Source organism: Schistocerca nitens, chromosome 5 (assembly GCF_023898315.1).
Source record: "Schistocerca nitens isolate TAMUIC-IGC-003100 chromosome 5, iqSchNite1.1, whole genome shotgun sequence".
Taxonomy (NCBI): Eukaryota; Metazoa; Arthropoda; class Insecta; order Orthoptera; family Acrididae; genus Schistocerca; species Schistocerca nitens.
The window spans coordinates 86,072,623-86,099,273 of record NC_064618.1 but is presented as its reverse complement, the minus strand read 5'-3'; the positions used below and the strand labels follow the sequence as shown (position 1 = coordinate 86,099,273).

At 40.9% G+C, this 26,651-nt stretch overlaps 1 protein-coding gene across 1 annotated transcript in view; it reads right to left on the bottom strand.

Annotated features, from left to right (window-relative positions):
- The window catches only part of LOC126260243 (chymotrypsin-2-like), a 168,948-nt gene that overhangs the window by 113,748 nt on the left and 28,549 nt on the right, over positions 1-26,651 (bottom strand). The window contains exons 2-3 of the mRNA XM_049957556.1: positions 10,772-10,845; positions 2,047-2,135 (exon numbers count right to left, since the gene is read on the bottom strand). Coding sequence (XP_049813513.1) covers positions 2,047-2,135; positions 10,772-10,845 — 163 coding nt within the window. The remainder of the gene's footprint in view (positions 1-2,046; positions 2,136-10,771; positions 10,846-26,651) is intronic.

The window sequence follows — 26,651 nt, the reverse complement described above, 5'->3', positions numbered from 1 at the left end:
AACATGACAGAAAGTCTAATGCAGAGGCCATTCTTTGAGTTTTGTGGTGGTCGGTAAGAATTTTGGGCGCCCATCGTGCACAGAACTTACGGTAACCCAATCTTGCTGTCACTATCTCGTACAAGAGAGTCTTAGAAATCTGTGGAAAACCAGTAGACAACTCCGACATTGAGAAACGTCGATTTTCACGAACTTTTGCATCAACTGTCTGAACGAGTTCGTCAATCACCAATGATGGTCTACCACTCCTCTCTTCATCATGAACGTTTTCCCGTCCACTTTTAAATAAACGTACCCATTCACGGACAACTCCTTCACTCATAACTCTTATTCCGTACACGGCACAAAGCTCACGATGAATAGCTGCTGCAGAATATCCTTTGGCTGTAAAAAACCTTATGACAGCACGCACTTCACATTTGGCGGGGTTTTCTATTGCAGCACACATTTCAAACTGCCACAAAAACTAAACTAGCGCAGGTACGACATTCACTCGACCACGGCTTGATGCCGACTGACCTGTTGAGTGCGTGAACGCACAGATGGCGTCGCTACTCCCCCCACAACCCGCACTGTGACCAATCGGAGGTTACTTTCTGAACCGCCCTCGTATATATATATATATATATATATATATATAAAAATAAAGATGATGTGACCTACCAAATGAAAGTGCTGGCAGGTCGACAGACACACAAACAAACACAAACATACACAAAAAATTCAAGCTTTCGCAACAAACTGTTGCCTCATCAGGAAAGAGGGAAGGAGAGGGAAAGACGAAAGGATGTGGGTTTTAAGGGAGAGGGTAAGGAGTCATTCCAATCCCGGGAGCGGAAAGACTTACCTTAGGGGGAAAAAAGGTCGGGTATACACTCGCACACACACACATATCCATCCACACATATACAGACACATATTTTTCCTATGCCTGCCTTTCTCCAGATATGTCAGTTAGTTCAGAAGATTATGCATATGACAAACTGTAGTATTATTTTTAGCCTGTCATAGCTTTTAATTATCGGAGTTCTCATAAAAACTACATTTATTAAAGTAATGAGCACATTCAAAATAATAATCTGGATAATTAATTGTGTAACTCAGCCAATTACTAACATTAAATATTTATGCATACATTACATGTATACGAGTATTAGATAGGTAATTGTATGAAACATGAATAATAAGTGGAAAGAAAAAATTCAAATATTAACAAGAGTGCAGCATAACAGTTGGGGAGCTTCCAGTTTGCTGTGTTAGAAGCTATGGAGGCAGGTATTATTATATTAAAACATATGTAGATTTTATTGCTATTTTTGTCAAAATTGTAGGTAAGCTATATTTGGGGAAGACAATACAGAAACAAACTGTAATACCAACTGCCCCCCCCCCCCTCTTACCACCATGACCAGAAGTGAACCCTGGATCTGAGTCTGTCACTCACTGGTTCTAAGCTCAGATGGCAGACTTCTGCAAGAGAGGAATACAAATGTTGATTCTACAAAATGGTAAGTAGCAATTGTTGTGGTGAGTATCTTGAGATGATGATGTATGTTTTTCCAGTATGCTTCTCCTGGTTATCAAAATCTATTTCTGTTTACAACCACAGAAAAAGGACACTTACATAAATTTCATAATGTGATATTGGATTAGAACAGTAACAATCTAACATCAGAGTAATTAAGTATTGTGAATGAGCACTTTGTTTTTAGAGTTCCGTACCTTAGTTGGTAAAAATGGAACCCTTACAGGATCACTGTCTGTGTACCTGTTAAGACCCCTTTTTCTCAGGCACCAATAGAAGTGTCAAGTTGAAATTTATGTCAAATACTAAGGTCTGCATCCCCTTGTGTAGAAGATACAGCCATTTATGTAGCATATTTTGACACTCACAAACTCACTCATCAAAATTATAGAGTAACTATCTATATACATAATTAAGTTTAACAAGATGCTCAGAGTGCAGTCTTACCCGCACTTGTCCGATTTTTATTCATGTAATATTTTAGTAAATATCTCCGTAGATAGTAGCAGCTGGCAACTTACCGATACACGCAGTGTGCTGCAGTAAGGACCCATTCCTTATTAAGAACAGTACCACCACAGGAATGGTTTCCATCATATCTTAGGGAGATCTGCAAGTAATACAAATTTTTAAAAAATTGGTAAATACTATTAAATAAAGAACAACCAATTTCCTTAAAGCTATCTCCAGCACATTTTCTTGTTTGTACTAATCACTCAGCAAATGATACTCCTTGACTGGAAAATTTAGATCAAAATTTGGTGTGGTTGTCCGCTATCACAAAATGCTGACTTAAATTTTTTCCATGTACATGCACAATTTTGTACTGTGTCATAAGATCTGTAGCAACTTTTGTTTCTTGGGTTACAGGAATGATGACCCAGATTTCTGTGTAAGAACACTAAATACTACAGTGTGACTTAAATCATATTAATGAAGTATAGGCATGCTTCTTTATGTTTGTACAGTTTAAAAGGTAGAGAAAAAATAGATATGTAATACTGAAAAAAATATTGTAGATGTAAAAACAGATGATTTACACATAATTGTTTGGGTTATGAAGAAAAGGAAAGTGCTGGAAAATGATGTTGTATGTCTCATACTGGTCACATGAGGCCATTGGGATCCTGCGTGCTGTTGAGTATGGCTTTCCTAAAGCCATTGATTCCAGTTTCACATGACACTAATGGAATCCAGATGAACACTAGCACTAATATCACAGAACAATAAAGCACAATCTAAGTTGACCTTAATCCTGGAGCCATCAATCCCAGCTCTTGCTGGTAGACATTTCTACTTCTTAAATTGGGCATATGATGATCACCTCACAAATAGACAACATTCAGATGTGATTTCTTTCCTTATATAAAAAATATAGATGCATTACTCCTAGCAACTTGGTGCAATTGCAGTGTAATGGTAATAAGTTGCATAAAAAAGCAAATGGTATGCTCCATGCAAATATAATGTTTGTTACATGGAGTCTTATCATCTTGCAGTTACAGTATCCAACAGTGTATTATTGATGTGCGTAAGTGTTTGATATGATTCGTTGTAAAGGATGTCCAGGCCAGAGGTATAAAATTTCAGTACCTATTACAGTTTATAACTTTTATTCAGTACCTATTACAGTTTATAACTTTTATTTTCCCAACACTGTACACAGGATTTCAGACTGCATGGAGGCACTGTTTGTACCTCAATAGATACTGAAACAGTGCTAAACTTTTTACTATATGTTTATAGGCATGACAGGTGTTATGGCCTCTACAGTGGCATAGATCTGTTGTCTCAACCTACCAGATCTCAAACTTTTGTTTACAGTGTCCTTGATAAATCCCCATGCACTGAAATCCAGCTGAGTCAGATTGAGAGACCAAGGGGCCCAGAAATGCCCCTTCTGGTCCTTTGCTCAGGATATGTCTTGTGAAGAAATATGGTAACATCCCCATGACAGTGGGGTGGGGCACCATCCTGCTGTAAAATCTTGTGGGGAGGCATCTGTAGAATTGCATAGCTAATCAACATTTTGAGATAGGTGTGCCCTCTCACATGTGCACATCTGCAATGTGACTCAGTTCTGTTCAGGAAATGGTCAGGCTCACATCTTGGAGTGTGTCTATATTGATTGCATATTTACCCCAGCAACATAGAAAGCTGAATTCTTTCATGATAAGGATTTGTTTATGTACACCCCTACTGCAGAGATCCTGTACCTGTAAGATAGGAAGACTTTACCCACATGTTGGTGTTCCATGAAACATGTTTCCGAATACTAAACATAAGAAATGTGGTCATTTCATGTTCGCTGTGAGAAAATTCTTACATAGGACCATTTTACTTGAATGACAAAATTCTAGGCATGACGTGTTTGTTTTAATAATAGCCACCTATAAAGTTACCTTTGTGTAAGAATGAATGTGGGACAAATCTAACACACTTTGATTTTCACAGGTGAAAGCAGTTTGAAAAGTAAAATCAATTTTTCCCCCATCAATCTTTTATTCTCTACCAGTTGGGTTGTATGAGACTTTATGTAAACATGAAATTGCTGTTTATTGCCTATATGCCGACTATCTTACATGTCCAGCACGTGTTTTTCCTGTGGATTTACCTACTCTTGACCTGCAGGTGAGTCTCCTCCAGAGAATATCTACAAATATCACAGGGCATCATGTGTTGTGGACACTAAACTGATTACAATCAATCTGTTGACAAACCAGTCACAATAGCAGCTACCAGGGCATAAGTCACGCTCATGAGTAGTGTGCTCATCTGCAACAGTGGTGCCGGTATCAAGGGACTAGTTTTCGTCCGTAGGTCACGTGCCCATAAAAATCCCACACATATCCTTCCACCTGCTGGATCTTTAAATTATGGCTCAGCCTGCAGCAAGCAGCATTCCATCCCTCACTCAGTTGTTGGCCTGGAGCACCCTGCATCCTGATGCCCATCATTCAGAGCTTCGACAAGACCAACTGAGACGCTCACTTCGCAGTGTGGCACACAACACTATGGACATTGCTTCACAGATGTCATTGTGAATTAACATTCTGATGACTTCAGCACCAGCTCCTGCTCTCATTTGCCACCTGGCTACCGCCCACCTCCGGCTGTCCCCGACACTCCTGTAACCATGGCCAGCACTCCTCTCAAGGGTGGTACTGCCTGGTTCCAAGCTGGCAACAATGGTGCTACTGTTTGTACGTGCTGTGTCTTATCTGGTTCACCGCCGGCCATCAATCGCATCGGACACTGCTGCACACATTGCAGTCATTATCGGCCCTTCTCCTGAGGTTGATGTCACCCAGACATCAGTTAGTTACAAGGCTCAAGTCCACACAACACAATGGCTTCACTGCTGCTCAGCCACTGCCCTTTCCTAGCTGCACTTCATGCTACTTGCCTTCACCTCTGCCGTGGTGCAACTATGGCCAGTCTAACTTTCCAGCATGGTGCAAGCATTGATGAGTGTGCAGTCTGCAGTCCCAGTGTCATCCTCTGGTGACACTGCAACCACACCTGACACTACCCTCCCACAAGCAAGCCTGACACTTCACATGGCTTCACACCATTGCTTCAAGCTGTGTTCACCCTCTTCCTCTCAAAGACAGTGCAGAACCACATACCTCTTCTTCTAGGTAACACACATCCTTGTCTTACCCTTCTGTGGTATAAATCTTCCCTGCTCCAACACACATTGTAACGATGACTTTCCTGCTGACCCCGGCCTCCTTACAGGCAGCATATCCTGTGCTCCCAAGCACATTGCTGCAACAACTCTCTTGCCACCTCTCTTCTCCATGCAGCTAGCTTCTCCTATGCTCCTTAAGCCTCACATTCAGCAATTTTCACAACTTTGATCTCTGCTCTTCTTGTACCTCTTTTCCTTTCCTTTTCATGGTGCCTCTCTGCCCACTGGGCCTCATCCTACAACACGCTCCTACCACAGACCAATGTATCCTACTGCACACCAGTGTGTCCTGTCATGCTCCTAACACACCCTACCACACTCATAACATGCCCACATTTCCCCTATACTCTCACAGCTGGTGACTGCTGCCTCAAAGTTTCATCAGCACCCACAGACACCATGTCTGTCATCGGTTCCATCGCTCTTCCAGCACCCGGATTGGTCTAGCCCAGCCTCCCAGTAACCCTCCATTGCTGCCACCCCTTCAGCAGCTGGTGTCTTCACACTTTGCAGCATAGCACCACCTGGTGGGTCTACCTTGGTGGGTGCTGTTCCAGTTTGCATTCTGTGCCATGGCTATCTCTCCTGCATTTTCTCTCCACAGCACTTCCTGGTTCATCCACACTCTTGGCAGCCGCCATTTCACAACCCTAAGTCCCACGTTCCTGGGATTGGATTGCAGCTATCTGAAGCTCACCGTTTTCTTGGACCTCTCGTCACCCAGTAAAGCATTGTTCCTGTTGACAGTCATCGGCACTGCTGTTCCTCGCCAGCTTTTCCTTCTCCCCTCACAGGAAAAAAAATGCAGGATCTGCGACCTTCATTGAGATGGCTTCAACCTCTCCTCCTTAAGTTGGAAGGGATACTGTGTGTTGGTCGTATGCTGACTACATTACGCTTCCACCACATCTTCAACCTGTGGGTTTGCCTATACTTGACTCACAGGAATTTCTCCTCCGGAGACTATTTACAAATATCACAAGGGCATCACATGTTGTGGACACTATCCAGCAATGGAGCTTGCTTATCAAGGGACCAGTTCCCATCTGCAGTTCAAGTGCATGTCAGACTCCTGCAGATACCCTTCCACCTGCTGGATATTTATTTTGTGTCTTTACCTTCAGCAGGCAGCATTCATTCACTTGCTCAGCTCCAGGCCAGGTGCTGGCCGCACATAGCAGGTGCTCATTTGGAGCTTTGCCAAGACCATACTGGATGACGCTCACATCTACATCACTGCAGTCTCTGTGCCATGACATTGTAATGCAGTGCACCACAGTTCACTGCTTTGCAACACACCACACTGCATCACGGATGTGGCTCCAATAGCCACCTGGGATGAGACTTCACAATGGGACTGGTACTACCACTGCAGACTTTGTTTCAGTTTTTGTTAGGTGATCATGTACAATTTTTCTGTTGTTATCTAGAACCCTTCTTTATTATGAACTCTGTACTTTAAATAAAAGTGTACTTAATTGCAATCAGGGAATCATCACCTATTACTCAGCTATTACATGCAGCTTTACCACTAAGGTCACTTCAGAAATGTAATAATTAAATGATAATAATTTAAGAGTGTAGCGCTTGTACTTAAATGTATGCAAAAAATAAGGAGTACTGGCTGGTGGAAAGGATTATAGATTAATTATAATTATAATAATGGATTCTTCTGTTGCTTCTTGATACAACTTCATAATTGGATACTTAATTGTAGAAAGGTGCAAAGTACCAAATTCATGAACTGAAGAAATTACAAACTAACTGTCTGTACTGCAGTGTTTTAATTATTTACTCAAACTTTTCCATGTTACAAATGGGAGTATCTTATCATTTATTAGTGGGGGTTTTGTGCCACAGTTGAAATTGTTTGATGCTGAAGGCAATTCAAACAGAAACATTTATGAAAGTTGTTAAGCACCATCAAATTATTCTAGGTGTTATGTTCTTAGTCACTCTCCACAGATCTGCATATAATATTTTATATGCTCATTCTTTTCCAGGTAAGGTATCATAGCCTTTAAAGCTTTCTTCTTTTCATCTGTAATTGAATGGGTTGAGGAAATAGATTCAAAGGTAGCACATTGAATGTTTCTTGCATGTTTCATTCTTTTGAGCACATTCACCTTACGGATCCTTTCCATGTCGGTGTAACATTCTCTTATTGCTACATGTGTTACATCTGTTGAATCATATGTGATGCTGACAGCTTTTGAAATGTTCAGTTTTTTTTATAGAGAGTATCTTGTCTATCAACTTTTGCTTCCTTGATAATTTTGCATAGGTCACTGGGTAGAATGCCTTCGTCACCAACTTCCTTCTCTCTGTCAAGGCAAACTCAAGAGTAACAGGATAGGAAGCTGTATCCACTAACAAGAAACTGTTGTTCTCTTAGTGTGAACAACCCATTTTCCACCAGAAAATGAAAAAGAAATACCATCATTCAATTCTTGTTTTGTGCAGCACAGTTGTCACTCCAAACAATAAGGTTTTTCTTCATTGTTATCCCAGTGTATAACACTTTCAGAATGCATGACATGATTTCATTTCCACCCCTGCCAGCTATACGCCCATCCTACATACACATGGAAGACTGAAGGGTGTCACCTACAGATACTGCCATGTTGTAACAAGATAACTGGCAGCGATAAAACATCTCGGAGTGCATCAGTGTGGACACAAACATAACTTGCTGCATATCAATCGATAATGCAGCAAAGTGAAACAAACACAACTGAATCTCACATTGCACCATTCTTATGAAATCAGCTGGCAAATTAGCATCATTGCCATTTAGTTGTGGCAAATGTAACCACTTGGAATTCTCGGTGGACATAGCACTTTTACATATGTAATCCTCCTCGGTACCTTGTATCTTTCAAACCTCTTACCACATTTCTCATGATTTTGGCACTTAGCACCTTTCTACAATTAAGTATCCAATTATTAAATTAAAAGGATGATATTGTGTATTTTCTACAGTGCTAGTTTATTTCTATTTCCTGGCTTTTGTCTTACAAGGTCATCGTCATTACTTTTGCTTACATATGAGTATTTAGACTTCATTAAAATATCATTATGGTTATGCTTTCAGAAAATTATAGTCGAGCACATACAACTTTTGTAATATTTTAGAACCTGAAACTGTCTCATAATATGCAGCTGTCAGGAATGAGACATTGCAATGTTAGTAACAAATGATATATTGTATTTTTCAAAGAAAACCCACAAATAATTGGTATACACCTAATTTTATCACCCATCTAGATCAAATTCATTTTAAAAATTGTGACTTGTTTTGGTTTCACATGAATTATTTTCAAGTCTGAGTATATCAGTTACAAGAGTAACATGTCGAATTTATTGGAAAATGTACATGCTATATCACAGAACAGTGTAATATATGTATTGTTCTGTAATGTAACATATAAATTTGTTGATGAACTGGAAAAGTTAGTTTTGTAATTGATAGATTCAGATCTGAATATGGAACATGTGGACTCTAAACTGGTCACAATTTTAAAAATGAATGGAACCTAGATGGACAGTAAAATGGGTGATCAACATAGATGAACAGTGGTCAGTGAAGAATTTGACAGCATGTGTTTAGTATTAACATGTAAGAAAGAATGGCAATAATTTTGAGCCACTCATAGCCAGAAAGTACATCTAAATAAAATGAAATGCTATTGGTACGTTGGAGAACAGTACATATATTAAATGGGAAATAATTGTGTTGAATGTTTATGTATAACAGAGTAAGGGACAATTCAGCCTTGTTTCTGAGACAGTTAAACACCCATATAATTTGAAATTTCTGTGGGATCAACTGAGAAAAATTAGATCCGTATTCACGTTTAATAGTAAATTTCATTCCAGCAAAAAAATCCATACTGTTAACACTAAGTTCTGGCAAACCTTTGTCCCATAGCCAGTGTAAAATAGATTGGTTATGGGTTTTGAACATAAATGGAAGTTGCAGATTGCATTGTTGTATTTGACCACAAATTGCACCTTTGCAATGTCCTCAATACATTGCAAGTGTATGTCAAGACTTTTGTGTATTTGAGAGTGCATTATGTCAGAAGTAAATGAATTTAAACATGAAGAAATCATTGGTGTTTGAATGGTGGGTGCTTCTTGAACAAAGGAAGCTGAAGTGTTTGGTGTTTCAAGAGACACTGTATTGAAGATTTATCCTACATACTGAACAAATGAAAAACATCATCCACCAATTCACAATGTGGAACTGTGTTGAATGATAGTGACAGAGTATCATTGAAGAGGATTGTGACGAAAAATAAGAGAATGACAGCTGCATGAGTCACAGCAGAACTTACTGTCGCTCTGAGGAACCGTGTCAGTTCCAAAACAACATGAAGGGAGCTCTATCCTCCTTTCTTCCCCAAGGAAACCACTAATAGTTCTGACAGCTAGAATAAGACAATGTTCTGTTACTTGTGTTTGTCAATATGGTAATAAAATAAACTTCTGTCTGTCTTGAGGACCCTCAACATGCAGATGGCAACATCGTAAAATTACTTTTTGTAACAGGTAAGTTTATCATGACAGTGCCAGTACCTGGCACTCCAACCATCCATTCAAACACTGGCAAAGTTTTTTATGTGGAGTTCTCTGTTGACAAAAGTACACAGAATACTATATTTTACCATATATATTTATTGAACACAGTCTTGGTTATTTATAAGTTGTTACATTTTATTTATGGGCTGGTTTGGTCTACTACAGCAATCATCAGATCTATATTCTGTGAAGGAGAATAAAGCATATCACTTTAGTTACAATCAAAATGAACATTAATATAAATAATGTAGCAAAAAGCTTCAGCATGATATGCCCTTGGTGGCAGTAGGAATCCATGACATGGAGCAGGCCCATCCTAGTTGGCATTGAGAACTCTGCTGAATATGGCTCGGCTGCCAGTAGCTGAGCCATATTCATCAGTGTTCTCAACACCATCTAAGATGGGCCTGCTCCATGTCAGGGATTCCTACTGCCACCAGTGGTATATTATTCTGCATCTTTTTGTTATATTAATGATATTAATGTACACTGTGATTGTAACTAAAGTGATATGTTTTATTTATCTTCACAGAATATAGATCTGATGATGATCTCTGTATTACCTAGTTTGAAACCAGTCATCCACAAATAAAAATTAACAACTTATACACAACCACGACTGTGTTTACTAAATAATTATAATGTCATTAAGTCATCGTTTCCTGGAACAATATTCCAAAAAATTTTACCATAGGTGTTTCTGCTCTCATGATGACATCTCAAAAGATGATGTTCAGGCATGAAACACATGATGTTTTCCAAGAAGCCTAAAAATATATTTAACCTGATAATTTAAATTTTGATAACAATTACAAATTGTTAAAAATAACACCTGCTTGTTTGCATTACCATCTAACCAAAGGTCACAAGATTCCTACTGATTTATCTAATTACTTTAAACATAAGTTGTTAATCATACCCAAGGAAAGGTCAGTAAATTCTTAAGAGAGACTGAAATTAATATTTACCACAAAGGGATACTGTCCCTCCATAACTTCTGTTCCATTCACAATTCTTGATTCTACTTTTTGTGGTGCTGCATCTGAAATGAAAAATGTAAATATTTTTTTATTATTTTTGCACAAATATTAAAAGTTTGCAGTTCTTATCATTAACTTCAATTACCATCCCAATTTTTTTCTCTAGCATTTAGAATTATTCTACTACCTATCTCTGATTGTATATTACTATTACAGTAATATTTTTATAGACAGGCTAAATCTTAGCATTTCGTCTTTTACTTTTTTTTTCTTTCGTGTAAGATGCAACTATCTTTCACTGGTTGGAAATAAAATACTGACAGATAATAAATACATTTGTAGGTAGATCAAAAATGTTATCTAAACATTTTCTTTTCTCTCTTGCACATATGCTGTTGAACAGAAGTTACAAGTGTTGTATCCAAAATTTCTGTACAGAGTTTAATAGTAATCCACTGGACATAATATGAAATGTATTAAGTATATTGATTATACATTGAAGTTTATTGACATTTTACACTGTGTAATATTCTCCTGTTTTCCTTTTCTTCTTTTGTTTTTAGATGAGTAATTTTGTTATTTTGCTTTCATTTCTGTAGCAAATCTAGTGCTCTTGCTAGTTTACTGCTTACTTAGTTCTTTACAATCTTTTATCAATCCTAAGTCCAAGTAATTTCACCATTGCTCTGAAAGTGAAATAAATTTTTTTCAGTTTTTGTTTTGTTAATCAACAGTTGGTTGGCTGGACACAAATAATTAGCCATATAAAACATTTCTTAGCATTAATTTTGAGCACTTTCTAAATTTTCACATTTATAATGGGCATAGAGTACATTGTCACATGGTATAAGACTTGAGAAATCATTTACACAAACAATGAAGAACTGTCCCTGTAGAACTCTAAATTTTATTTTCAACAGTTGCGTCATTTGATTATTTTCATATACTTCCTGTGGCCTGTCTGATACATAGGTTCTAATGAGACTTGATGTAATATTTCAAATGCCATTTATAATCGTAGTCCCGTGCATCACAGTGTCGAATGGTTTGCTCATGTCTGTAAATATAGCTCAGAGTAGTTTGTACCTTTTCAGATATCTGATAGACTTCTTGTTGCTTTTACTATTGATACATCTGGTCTGAAGCCAGACTGTATTGGGTGCAGTAATCAGTTATTTTCAAAATACCTTTTATTTGTTTGTGTATATAGTTTTCTATTATTTTTGAAACAGTTGGAATGATTGAGGTTGGTGTTTAGTTATTAGGTGGTGTCATTCTGCGTTATTAAACATTAAAAGTGTGGCTGATTTTAAGAGCATTAGGAAAAATAACTTTTGCCGCATCGCTGTTGACTAGATAAACTAGTGGCATTTTAATTTTGTCTGCTGTACTCCTTATGATACAGTTACTAATTCCATAATCATCCTCATTTTGGCATTGGTAAGCTTATCAATTGCTTTACCTACTATCATTCTTTGTTATTGCATCATGTATTGGGGATGGAGGCGGGCGCTAACTGTTTCGTACACTCTGACAGTATTCATTTAACAAATTGTGGAAAATATAAATATACAGTGTATGTTAGCTGATAGGTATCTCCAAAATATTTTTTGTTTGTTGATAGCTATCGTCCTATCAGCCTCACCAGTGTTCTGTGCAAGCTGCTTGAATGTATGATGAGCCGATGATTGTGTTGGCTCCTTGAACCTTGGGGCCTTCTGGCTCTGTCCCAGGGGTTTTCACCAAGGGCACTCCACTATCAACAACTTGGCCCATTTCGAGTCTGCCATTCGATCGGTCTTTTCCCAATGACACCACCTTATTACAGTCTTTTTTACCTGGCGAAGGCCTACAATACCGCTTAGTGACACCATGTTCACAATACTCTGCATGAGTGGGGTCTCCGGGACCCACTCCTGATTTTTTATACAGAACTATTTGTCACTGCACACTTCCAGAGTTCACGTCTGTGCTTCTCACAGTACGCCATATATACAAGAGAATGGGGTCCCGCGGGGCTCAGCCCTGAGTGTCCCTCTCTTTTTAATTGCTGTCAATGGTATCGCACTGGCAGTAGGGTCGTCAGTATCTCCCCTCCTCTATGCTTATGGTTTTTGTATTTCCTTCTGCTCCTCTTCTATTGTTGTGGCTGGACACCAGCTGCAGGGAGCTATACAGAAGGCGCAGTCATGGGCCCTTACTCACGGCTTTAAATTTTCGATCGTCAAGTCTTGCGACATGCCCTTCTGTCGTCATGATCATCCTACTGTCTATCCACCTGTCTTTACCTTGATGACCAACTACTACATGTAATGGAGACTTACTGCTTTATGGGACAGGTCTTGGATGCCCACTTAACTTTGCTTCCCCATTGTCGTCAGCTTAAGGAAAAGTGCTGGCAGCATCTTAATATTATTTGATGTCTGAGCCACACCGACTGAGGTGCTGATTGTTCTACACTGCTGCAGCTGCTGCAGTTCCGTGTTGACTATGGGCTCCTCGTGTATGGTTCAGCATCGCCTTCTGCACTGCGTCTGCTGGACCCTGTCCATGACTATGGAGTTCAGCTTGCAACGAGAGCTTTCCAAATGAGCCCAGTGAACAGCCTCCTCGTGGAAGCTGGCGTTCCTCCATTGCAGCTCCAGTGGCAACTACTGCTTGCAAATTATACCGCCCACATTCATAGTTCGCCTCACCATACAAATCACCCTAACATGGCGATCCATCTCCTGCAGCAGCAGGCCAGAACTAGGAATCCCCTCACTGTCCATGGCCGGGTGCTTCTTAGTGAATTCGCCACTTTCCCACTACCACTTTTCCTGCAGTTCCACTTACATACACCTCCATGGCCCATACCTCGGCCACAGCTTCAGCTGAACCTATTGTGAGGTCCAGAAGGCTCAGTTCCACCTGAGGACGCCCACTGCCAATTTTTGTTTCTTCTAAGTGAGTTACAGGGCTCAGAAATAGTCTACACCATGGATCAATGCTTGATGGCTTTGTTCATGCTTACGTTCATGTTGGACATACTGAACAATGCTCCTTGTCAGATGGCTGCAGTGTTTTCATTGCAGAGGTGGTAGGCATCTATCGCACTGTTCAGCATATCCACTCCTGTGCCGGTGAGTCCTCCATCTGTAGCGACTCATTAAGCAGCCTACAAGCTCTCGACCAGTGCTTTCCTCAACATCGTCTGGTATTGACTATCTAGGAGTCTGTCTATACCTTCGGCAACAGTGGACATTCAGTGACTTTCATTTGGACCCCAAGACATGTCAGGATACTGAGCAATGAACTTGCTGAGAGCCTGGCCAAACAGTCTACCAGCAAACCAACTCTGGAGATCGGCCTGCCAGTGACTGATCTCAGTTTTTGCAATCAGAGATACTGAATGGTGCACCCTCAGTACACCACATAAACTCTGTGTTATTCAGGAGACAACAAATGTGTGGTGGTCATCCACATGAGCCACTCACAGGGAATCTGTTGTCCTTCACTGGCTCTGCATCGGCCATACTTGGCTAATACATGGTCACATCCTCTGTCACAAGGACCACCTTGGTGTCGCTGTGGCTGCCACGTGACTGTTGTCCTCGTCTTGTTGGACTGCCCAATTTTAGCAGCTCTGCAGTGGAATTTTAGCCTGCCCAGCACCCTAGCTACTGTGTTAGGTAACAATGCCTCAACAGCTGATCTAGTTTCACGTTTTATTCATGAAGGAGGGTTTTACCATACAACTTAAGGTTGGGTGTCTGGCCTTCTGTCCCAGGCCTCAACCCTCCCTCCACTTTACTTCTTTGTCACTCTTTCTTTGCATTTTGTTTGCCTTGGTGTTTTTTTTTTCCGCATGTGTGTTCATCTCACTTTGTCTTTTAGGCTTGTGATTTTAGTGTGTTGCAGAGTGGCTGACTCATCCTTTTTTTATTCTTGTGATCAGCCAGTCCAGGCCGTCTGCTGTATTTTAATAGCTTCTTCTACTTTTCCTTTTATTGGAAGTTTTCCCTGTTAGTTCGCTTCTTTCATTCTCTCTTTTGGTGCGGTTCCCTGTTAGTTTTACACTCTTTTACTTTACCGAACTCCTTTTGGTAATTTCTTTTACCTTGAGAGTTGTTTGCTTGAGAATAATGGACTGATGACTCTGTAGTTTTACCCCTTTATATCCCAAGCTAACCAATTTCTTTGGAGCTGCGCTCTAATTTCAGTTTCTTCTCACTTGTTGGTTTATAATTCACATATTGTTTCAACGTATTTATTTCTCCTATTTCTTTCTTTTTTTAGAACATTTCACTCTTGTTTATACCTCCAAATCTATCTAGTCTTACCACTTTTTCTTGAAATCTTTATCCCTACAGATGTTTAGTTTTTTGTTTTGTGTCATTTTTCATCCTTTGTTTTTAACTTCTTGTGTCTGTTTTCACAGAGCTAGTCAGTTGTTTGTATTAGGGTATGCAACAGTGTGATCATTAGATATGATGCTTAGTTAAATGGAACACAGACAAGCTACATTCAGAATGAAAACAAAATAACCGGCTCTAAACCATAAAACCAGTAAATGATTTTACAAACAGGGAGAAAGTTGTACTCAATAATTGTAAAGATTCACTCATCCACACACTGTGCTCCATGACTCCAGTCATAAAATAGAGTGCTCAGCAGGTGTGAAACGAATCAAGTTACACGAAGGCTGTTCAAAGAGTATCTGACTTTTATTTATAAAATCAATGCTTATTTGTTTGACACTAGTCACCCTCGGAGCAGTCCCCTGCAGCTTCTACACTTCTCTGCCAATGCTGCTGCCACTGCAGGAGGAAGCACACTGGAAAACCTCTTTTGGTATAGCCTGCAGCTGCTCTGTCGAATTCTGCGCAATGTCTTCCCTAGTCTGAAATCTGGTTCCTTTCAGAGCCTTTTTCAGTTTAGGGAAAAGGCAGAAGTCTCTCGGTGCAAGGTCAGGGGAATATGGAGGCTGAAAAACCATAGCTGTGTTGTGTTTTGTCAGAAAACTCTGAACTAATTGAGAATGATGAGCAGGTGCATTATCTAAATGAAGGTGCCAACTGCCTGCTGCTTGTAAATCCTCCTGTTTATGTCTCACTGCTTCATAGAAGTGACGCAGAACCTCTCAGTAATGCTCCTTATTGGCATTAGTATCTTCTGGGGCATACCCATGATAGCCCATGCTATTGCAGTAAAAAAAAGATGGTCAGCATGACTTTCATATAGCTGTGGACCTGTACTTTTTTTATTTATTTATTTATTTATTTTTGCATGTGACATGCTGGATGTTATGAACAGTAATCACAACTTTCTTAACACAATGATCACGGGTGATAAGTCCTGTGTTTATACGTGCAACCCAGAAATAAAGTTCCAGTCGTCACAATGGAAGCACCTATCATCCCAGAGTCTCTAGTGTCTTTTCACAAAAATAGAGATTATTCCAGGTAAATAGTGTGCTGGAACATTGTGTCAGGATGGTTGTATTCCTTACATGACTCTGCTGGAGACCTCCCAAAAGAGTCTACGTGACACCTTCCACTGAACTGTATAGTCAGCTGCAAGATACGGTTCTGTATGCTTGACTGTCCATCACATATATTCCCATCATACAAAGGCATTGTGTTGTTTGACCTGGTTTTTATATGATGAATTAGCTAACTTACATGGTGAATGAGTTTAGGTCACGCACCTTCCACTGGACTGCATGTTGTCATCTCCATGACAGTTCTATATGATTGGCTGCCCTCAGATACATTCTCTTCGCATAAAGGCGTTGTGTAACTTGGCAAATGAGGTGTCTCATTCTGTGCACTGTCCGAGGGATGAAATGTTGGATGTCACACAGTTATTGGTAGACGAGTTCCTGAAACGTGATGATATCATACGTCCAGACTTAATTTGTTTATACGAGCAAGTGTCTCTGGACTTACAGAGAATTGCGAACTTCTAGAGGGTGTGTTTGTAGAATGGAAACTGTTGTGCATCTTGCATTGCCATCCAAGGGCCTCATAGCACGAACCAGTATTTTTTGTGCCACTAGTAGACATGTACCACACATGCTAATTACTGCCTAAGGATCTCTGCCAGGTTTGCTGTATACCTTTGTTTTGTATAACATTTATTTCACACATTATTGCCACGCCTCACTATTTCTGAATGTTTAAGAACTTTTAACTTTATTTGCAACAGCCATTCGTGTGTCTAGTGTCAGTAAGTCTGCCGTGCATTGCCCATTGGTTTTAGACACAAAACTGGGAGGGATCACAAGTTGTACAAGAAGGAAAGATCAGAGTAGAACTTTAACTTTTGTTATTTGCTGGTAATCACTGGTCTCTTCTGAAACTACTAATGCAACAAATACCCGTCCAGTTTACATAACATTCAGCACACCACACTGGAATTTTAATCACTCTCTGTTGTATTAGCTTAAACGCCTCATAAACGACAGTTTTATCACAGATTTCTAGGTCATATTCAGACATTCTGAACAAATACATGTTACTTTTTCTCCTGTATTTGTACCCGTTAGGACAGTTTCTAAGGGGAGGGACACTCCATGGTATACAGTCAATGTATGGTAAAGGAACTTCTAAAGAAACAGATTAATGCATAATAGGTGCAAAACAATGTGTAGAGCTATAGATATAAAGATATTGAATGAAATGTGTTTGGCTGTGGAAAGGAATGTGTGACGCCTTCAATGACTACCATAGCAGAATATTGTCAAATGATCTTTCACAAAACCCAGAGAAATTCTTGTCAGATATAAAGGTTGTTAGTGGCACCGAAGTTTGTGTCCAGTCCCTAGTGAATGAGACACAAAATGAAGGTAGCAGACCAAAAGCTGAAATGCTTAACTCCATTTTCAAATGTTCATTTACGAAAGGCCAGTAGAAATGCTACAATTTAATATTTAAGGAATTAAGTATTAGTGTCAACAATGTTGAGAAACAGCTGAAGTGGATGATAATGAACAAAGCTTCATGGCCTGGTGGAGTCCCTATCACATTCTATACTGACTTCGCGGCTGAGCTAGCCGCTCGTGTAACTGTAATCAATCGTAGATCCCTGAACAAAAAACCTGCCCAGTTCTTGGTAAAAAGCACATATCACACCCGTCTACAAGAAGGATTGTAGAAGTGGTCCACATCCAATGTCCTTGACATCGAGTTTTTGCAGAATCTTAGAACCTACTCCGAATTCGAAGATAATGACTTCCTCAGTGCCAACCACCATGGATTCCCACATCGATCATTTGAAACCCAACTCGCACTTTTCTACCACACCTATGCTTACTGTCAAAAGTACTATCATATGAGGTATCAAGTAAAATTTGTGACTGGATTGAGAACTTTTCGACAGGGAGCACACAGCATGTTGCAGTCATCGTCCGATGTACGAGGGCTGTTCAAGAAGTAAGGTGTCCTTTCAAATTGTGCGGACAATGTACATTGTATTATCGATCGTTTTTTTATGTTGGTACACATATCCCGAACATATGTTCCCGGTTTCAAGTGTAGAGCATAATCCCCATACTTCGTATGTTTTTGACAGATCGAAAGTTTAGACGTACACTCCTGGAAATTGAAATAAGAACACCGTGAATTCATTGTCCCAGGAAGGGGAAACTTTATTGACACATTCCTGGGGTCAGATACATCACATGATCACACTGACAGAACCACAGGCACATAGACACAGGCAACAGAGCATGCACAATGTCGGCACTAGTACAGTGTATATCCACCTTTCGCAGCAATGCAGGCTGCTATTCTCCCATGGAGACGATCGTAGAGATGCTGGATGTAGTCCTGTGGAACGGCTTGCCATGCCATTTCCACATGGCGCCTCAGTTGGACCAGCGTTCGTGCTGGACGTGCAGACTGCGCGAGACGACGCTTCATCCAGTCCCAAACATGCTCAATGGGGGACAGATCCGGAGATCTTGCTGGCCAGGGTAGTTGACTTACACCATCTAGAGCACGTTGGGTGGCACGGGATACATGCGGACGTGCATTGTCCTGTTGGAACAGCAAGTTCCCTTGCCAGTCTAGGAATGGTAGAACGATGGGTTCGACGACGGTTTGGATGTACCGTGCACTATTCAGTGTCCCCTCGACGATCACCAGTGGTGTACGGCCAGTGTAGGAGATCGCTCCCCACACCATGATGCCGGGTGTTGGCCCTGTGTGCCTCGGTCGTATGCAGTCCTGATTGTGGCGCTCACCTGCACGGCGCCAAACACGCATATGACCATCATTGGCACCGAGGCAGAAGCGACTCTCATCGCTGATGACGACACGTCTCCATTCGTCCCTCCATTCACGCCTGTCGCGACACCACTGGAGGCGGGCTGCACGATGTTGGGGCGTGAGCGGAAGACGGCCTAACGGTGTGCGTGACCGTAGCCCAGCTTCATGGAGACGGTTGCGAATGGTCCTCGCCGATACCCCAGGAGCAACAGTGTCCCTAATTTGCTGGGAAGTGGCGGTGCGGTCCCCTACGGCACTGCGTAGGATCCTACGGTCTTGGTGTGCATCCGTGCGTCGCTGCGGTCCGGTCCCAGGTCGACGGGCACGTGCACCTTCCGCCGACCACTGGCGACAACATCGATGTACTGTGGAGACCTCACGCCCCACGTGTTGAGCAATTCGGCGGTAAGTCCACCCGGCCTCCCGCATGCCCACTACACGCCCTCGCTCAAAGCCCGTCAACTGCACATACGGTTCACGTCCACGCTGTCGCGGCATGCTACCAGTGTTAAAGACTGCGATGGAGCTCCGTATGCCACGGCAAACTGGCTGACACTGACGGCGGCGGTGCACAAATGCTGCGCAGCTAGCGCCATTCGACGGCCAACACCGCGGTTCCTGGTGTGTCCGCTGTGCCGTGCGTGTGATCATTGCTTGTACAGCCCTCTCGCAGTATCCGGAGCAAGTATGGTGGGTCTGACACACCGGTGTCAATGTGTTCTTTTTTCCATTTCCAGGAGTGTATTTCATGGTGCTCGGCCATTTACGATTACTTTAAAAACGGAACAAAGAATCTGCATCAAATTTTGTGTGAAAAATGGGATAAAGTGCTCTAAAACACTCGAAAGGTTGACAGGGGCAGATGATAACGTCATACCTGTGAAGAAAATTGTTTTGGAAAATCGTCGAATTACCGGTACCGTAAGAGAAGTTGCTGAGGATGTTGGCATTTCGCTCGGCTCGTGTCATGCTTTTTTTTTTTTTTTTTTTGCATGAGACGTGTGTCAGCGAAGTTTGTTCCAAAACTACTTAATTTTGATCAGGAGATCTTGAATGATGTCAATGATAATAGCATCCCAAGACCGAAAAAAGCACGCCAAGTTCGATTAAATGTGAAAGTTTTACTCGCTTTTTTAAAAAAATTAGCGTGGCGTAGCGCGTCATGAATTTTTACCTCAACTCGCACGGTCAGTAGACCTAAGGAATATTACTTTGACGCTATGCGCCGTTTGCGAGAATCAATACGCAAAAAGTCCGGAATTGTGGAAAACAATTAATGGCTTTTGCATCACGACAATGCACCTGCTCATTCATCGTTTCTTGTGAGAGATTTTGTGGCCAAAAAAACCACGACAACCATGCCTCAGGCACCATATTCACCGGATTTGGCCCCCTGCAAGTTTCTCCTTTTCCCAAAACTGAAGAGACGTATGAAAGGACGAATATTTTCGTAGATTGAGGAAATGAAAACTGCATCACTGGAAGTACTCAAAGTTTGACGAGAAGTGCTTCGGGGATTGGAAGAAGCGTTGGCACAAGTGTATTCTATCTGAGGGGGACTACTTTGAAGGGGATAACATGAATATTGATGAAGAAATAAATATTTTTTCTCAAAAATATAAAGTCATCGTACTTTTTGAACACACGTGGCTTCAGGAGTGCCCCACGTAAGTGTCTTCGGACTGTTGCTGTTTGTGTTGTATATCATCGACCTTGCAGACAATTTTAACAGTAAACTCAGACTTTTTAAGATGATGCAGTTATCTTTGTTGAAGTATTGTCTGAAAGAAGTTGTATAAGTATTCAGTCAGACGTTGATAAAATTTCAAAATACTTCAGTTTATTGGTAAAATGCTGAGGAAGTGCAGTCTACAAAGGAGATTGCGACTGGTTCTAGAATATTCCTCATATGTGTGGGGCCCGTACCAAGTAGGACAAACAGGCGTACTGAACGTGTACAGGAAAGGGCAGCATCTGCATGAGTGGTCACATGTTTGGTTGATCCGTGGGAGTGTGTCACATAGATATTGAATGAACTGAACTGTAAGGCTCTTCAAGATAGACTACCCCGAGAAAGTCGATTAATAAATTTCGAGAATCGACTCTAAATGATGACCTTAGGAACATATTTCAATGCACTTCGTGTCGGTGACAGATATCGTTAGGATAAGATTAGAATAATTACTGTCGCATTACAATAATTACTCTCCCGGCGCCCCATACGAGAACAGAACGTCAGAAAACCCTTATCCTCTGCCATGCACTTCACAGCGTTTTGCAGAGTATAGATATAGATGTTGCCGGCGGAATTTGAGTGAACTAATAGTTGCTGATGGTAATAGGTTGAATAAAAGTCCGCAGTAATATACACAAGTGTGTCATCGAGTCACTATTAACAGCACTAAATTCGATTGCATGTCAGCTGCAGTGTTATCCTGTTTTACAGAGCCTGTGAACATCAAAAACGGAAGGCTAAGTGTTCTAATGATTTGTACACTGGCGAAATGTCTGGTATCAGTAACGCTGTGATACGGAGTGTTCTGTCGCCACTAACCTGGGTTAGTACTCTCGCATGTGAAGTGCAATGAGTTGTGCAACAGGTGGCATATTATACCCTACTTGCTTGTAGTAAGAAATATGGGAGATAATTTTTAGCACGAGCTAGAGTGCTGAACGATGTATGTACTTCAGTTGTAGTCACTGGAAGATTGTAAAAGATGTGCGTAGGTACATGTACATTCACATATAAGCTTGAAATTTTAAGCTTGTGCATCTTATTCTATAGGTCTAATGGTTCCAAATCAATTTGTTTGAAGTACTCACTTTTTATTGCCATTAAAACCTGAAAATTTCATCTAAAATATTCACTGTTTCGTATATGGTTTTGTAGGTAGACACTGAATTGCCAGTAATGACATAAGAAGCATTTATCTTGATTAAAACGATATCTGACACTTCATTAATGGTTTCATAATGAAATGCTTACCTCTTCTTAGTGCACAACTCCGGAAACTCAGGATCGATATTAATTGCACGGGCAACAATTACAGACTCAGAGAATGGTTGTCCCAATTTCCGTGAAAATATTTTAAGTCATTTAATAAGTTCTCAAAGTGTTTTACTTCAAAATCAATGGTGGTATTTCGAGTTTTTAATAATTTGCTTCTGTATCAGTTGGCACCAATAACTTGAGACAAATTGATCCCGTCATTAAACTTGTGAAGGATCTCACATAATCCAATACACCTCGTACCACAGAAAGTATTTCAGCTGACACTTTTTACTCTCTGAGAATTAAACGTCCATGGCAATCTTATCCAAGAGACCTGTAATTGGCCTTACAGCGTCAACCAGTGCTCTCCGGTCGGTAACAGGCGCGAATATAAAGGACATACAGCTCTCTGTTTATTTCCCTTCGTTATGGACTGGAAATGAACAGGCTGCAAAGACGTTGAATCACTCCGAAAAAAGTATCTGCTTCGTCACAATTGTCAGCTTCATGTAGTCCACATAAGGCTATGACAAGTGCACACAGGAAATTTTGCAAGAGATTCCACTGAAGAGAACATACGTGAGCTAGTTTATAAGAACCTCTCATACACTACTGGCCATTAAAATTGCTACACCAAGAAGAAATGCAGATGATAAACGGGTATTCATTGGACAAAGATATTATTCTAGAACTGACATGTGATTACATTTTCACGCAATTTGGGTGCATAGATCCTGAGAAATCAGTACCCAGAACAACCACCTCTGGCCGTAATAACGACCTTGATACGCTTGGGCATTGAGTCAAACAGAGCTTGGATGGTGTGTACAGGTACACCTGCCCATGCAGCTTCAACACGATACTACAGTTCATCAAGAGTAGTTACTGGCGTATTGTGACGAGCCAGTTGCTTGGCCACCGTTGACCACACGTTTTCAATTGGTGAGAGATCTGGAGCATGTGCTGGCCAGGGCAGCAGTCGAACATTTTCTGTATCCAGAAAGGCTCGTACAGGACCTGCAACATGCGGTCGTGCATTATCCTGATGAAGTGTGGGGTATTCGAAGGGATCGAATGAAGTGTAGAGACACGGGTCGTAACACATCTGAAACGCAACGTCCACTGTTCTAAGTGCCGTCAATGCGAACGAGAGGTGACCGTGACGTGTAACCAATGGCACCCCATACCGTCACGCCGGGTGATACGCCAGTATGGCGATGACGAATACACGCTACCAATGCGTTCACCGCGATGACGCCAAACACGGACGCGACCATCATGTTGCTGTAAACAGAACCTTGATTCATCCGAAAAAATGACGTTTTGCCATTCGTGCACCCAGGTTCGTCGTTGAGTACACCATCGCAGGCGCTCCTGTATGTGATGCAGCGTCAAGGGTAACCGCAGCCATGGTCTCCGAGCTGATAGTCCATACTGCTGCAAACATCGTCGAACTGTTCGTGCAGATGGTTGTTGTCTTGCAAAAGTCCCCATCTGTTGACTCAGGGATCGAGACGAGGCTGCACGATCCGTTACAGCCATGCGGATAAGATGCCTGTCATCTCGACTGCTAGTGATACGAGGCCGTTGGGACCCAGCACGGCGTTCCGTATTACTCTCCTGAACCCAGCGATTCCATATTCTGCTATCAGTAATTGGATCTCAACCAAGCAGCAATGTCGCGATACGATAAACTGCAATCGCGATAGCCTACAATCCGACCTTTACCAAAGTCGGAAACGTGATGGTAGGTATTTCTCCTCCTTACACGAGGCATCACAACATCGTTTCACCAGGCAACGCCGGTCAACTGCTGTTTGTGTATGAGAAATCGGTTGAAAACTTTACTCATGTCGGCACGTTGTGGCTGTCGCCTCCGGTGCCAACCTTTGTGAATGCTCTGAAAAGCTAATCATTTGCATATCACAGCATCTTCTTCCTGTCGGTTAAATTTCGCGTTTGTAGCACGTCATCTTCGTGGTGTAGCAATTTTAATGTCCAGTAGTGTATTATTTCCGTTCACATAACCTTATCCGCGGCATTCACAAATAGGTATTGTGTAACAAGTACTGATCGATTAAATTTTCGGTAGCTATTTTCTAATTACTATTTATTTGCCGGTATTCCAAAAACCGTACATTTATTTCGTGTTTATGCATTTCCTCATTGATTCAAATATAATGTTTTTTCTTCAACTTGATTTTAATCAACAATAATCGGTATACATGCGACAGCATGCTTACAAATATGTTCCAAAACGCCGCCCATAAAAAAAAAGAGTTTGTTGGTTATGAGAAGATAGGTCAACTGTTCAGGATAGCCGTTGGGTTAGGGACCATTTGTATACCCAACAGAAGGATTGTCTTACTGTCGCTGTGAGACTTAAGAGACACGACTACTTCATGGGCGGTTCCTCAGAAGACCCTCTCAAAACGTTTTTTTTTTTTTTTTTTGTTTTTTTTACTAGATTTTCGCCGTCACGAGCCGCCCAAAACACATCCAAGGATTCAAGATGGCCGTACACAGCAAATGGCAGAAAAGTTTACAAAATATTCCTAAGATTCCAAACTCGAACAACTTTGAAAATTTTATTGACATCTTCATTCATTTCCAAGATACAGAAGTTCAAAGTTACCCTACTTCTACACGTAAAATCCGGTGTGAGGTGAAAACGCAGCATATAAAGTGACGTAGCACGGACAAATATGCTATAAAGTGTCTCCGTTATTATCTGTGAACCCCACGTTGTAGTACTGAAGAAAATGCAATTTTTTTCTGTATAAAATTTGGTCTGGGGACTAAAATTAGTTTTATGTTACTTCAATTTCACGTAAGTAAACTATCTAAATTTTACTGACCATTTCTTTTCATATGAGTTGTTGCATGCCCTGGGGTAAGAATGGAAACAGCGAAAAAATGCTCCAGTCCTATCTGACTGACAAGTAGGTACCAGTTGCATCGTTCTACTTTCCCCAGCACCTTCAAAACTTTTGGCGTGCAAACATATTCGCCCTTTTTTACGCTGAGAGAGGAGGAAACAGTGGCACTGGCAAAGAGAGGGAAAAGTAATAAATACTGGAAGATAGTACACAGTGTTCGTGTTACAGAAAGTGCGAAGGAGAAAATGACACTGTGAGAGAAAGAAAGGGGGACAATGGCAGTGGAATAGAGTTAACAGTGGTCGGGAAAGGGTTAGAGACAGAGTGCCAAAGGCGGTGAGAGGGAGTGGTAATGAGAGACAGAGATAATGACAATGACAACGATGAAAAGAGGGATAGTGATAGTGAGAAGAGAGAGCAGCAGTAGGAAGGAATGAGATACTAGCACCAACAGAGAGCAAGAGGTAGACAATGACAGCAAGAGGTAGACAATGACAGCAAGAGGAGACAGTAGCAGCAGTAGTAGTAGTAGGACTGAACGAAGGGGCTGTAGCTGTGACGCAAGAGAAAATGACAGAGGGACAAAAAGAGAGTGACAATTAGTTGGGCTGAACGGGTAGTGAGAAAGAGCAACTGGGAATCATGGGTATGAGCGATTCATAGCAATGGAGTACTGAATATGAGTGAGTTACAATTATGGGAGTTTGAGGTGAGTTGAATGTTAAAAAAAAGCGCAATATGTTCGCAATCCAAAATTTTTGAAGGTGTTGGGGAATGTGGACTGAGACAGCTGGTACCCCACTTTTCAGTCGCAGTCTTTTAAATAAACGGAAACATTATCTGTAGGGGCACAACTAGAAATAAATTCATTTTGTAATTTGACAGAATACTTTACAGCTTCTTGTCTGTCTCTGACCTTGCTAATGTGTTTTGCAGAAACAGATTCATTGTAGCTCAAGAGCTGTAATATTCCGAGGAAATTTCCATTATTTAGATCTCCAATGTTCTGAGTTGAACCTCTGAAGTCCAAGCCTCTTTGAGCAAGAAATAGCGTCACATCAAGTAACTTGAGAGTCCCCATATAAGTTGGCTAATCTACAGACAAACAAAAAACAACGTTTTACCTTAACATCCGCACATCAGAGTGACCAAAGTGCCTCTTTTATGTCATTCCCTTCATGACTTTTACGATTCTTTCAGCGAAACTACGTACAAATACGTACATTTTATTTTGTGTTTGCTCTTGAATACAAAGTATTTTCGTGTAAAATCACCTTTTGCTGGAATAAGAAGTGCTTTTATCTTACATTTCATTGCTGTTGCTGCGTACATTTGTTAGTGAAACGTTTTGGTAGCATTTCCAACAACATTCAAAGGAAGCACATTTTCAACCGCATCACAGGTTTGTTTTACCGCAATATATTGTGCATTCCAAATTAATCACGAAATTGAATTGTATACTGTTAGCACATAAAATCATAAAGGTGAAAAATTGAAATGGAAAGCAAGAGCTAGATTATCTGTGCTGATGCTGGGGTAATGTTCTTTTATTTGTTATATGATAAAAAGATTATTTTACAGTAGCAGTTTCATGAAATTTCCTGTCAGATTAAAACTGTGCGCCGGACCGAGACTCAAAATATATATAACTGCCCTCTGCAATGAAAAAAACTGAGTCAATGGCTCAACACTGAACTTGAACGGGTGTCGCCCGCAATATATATATATATATATATATATATATA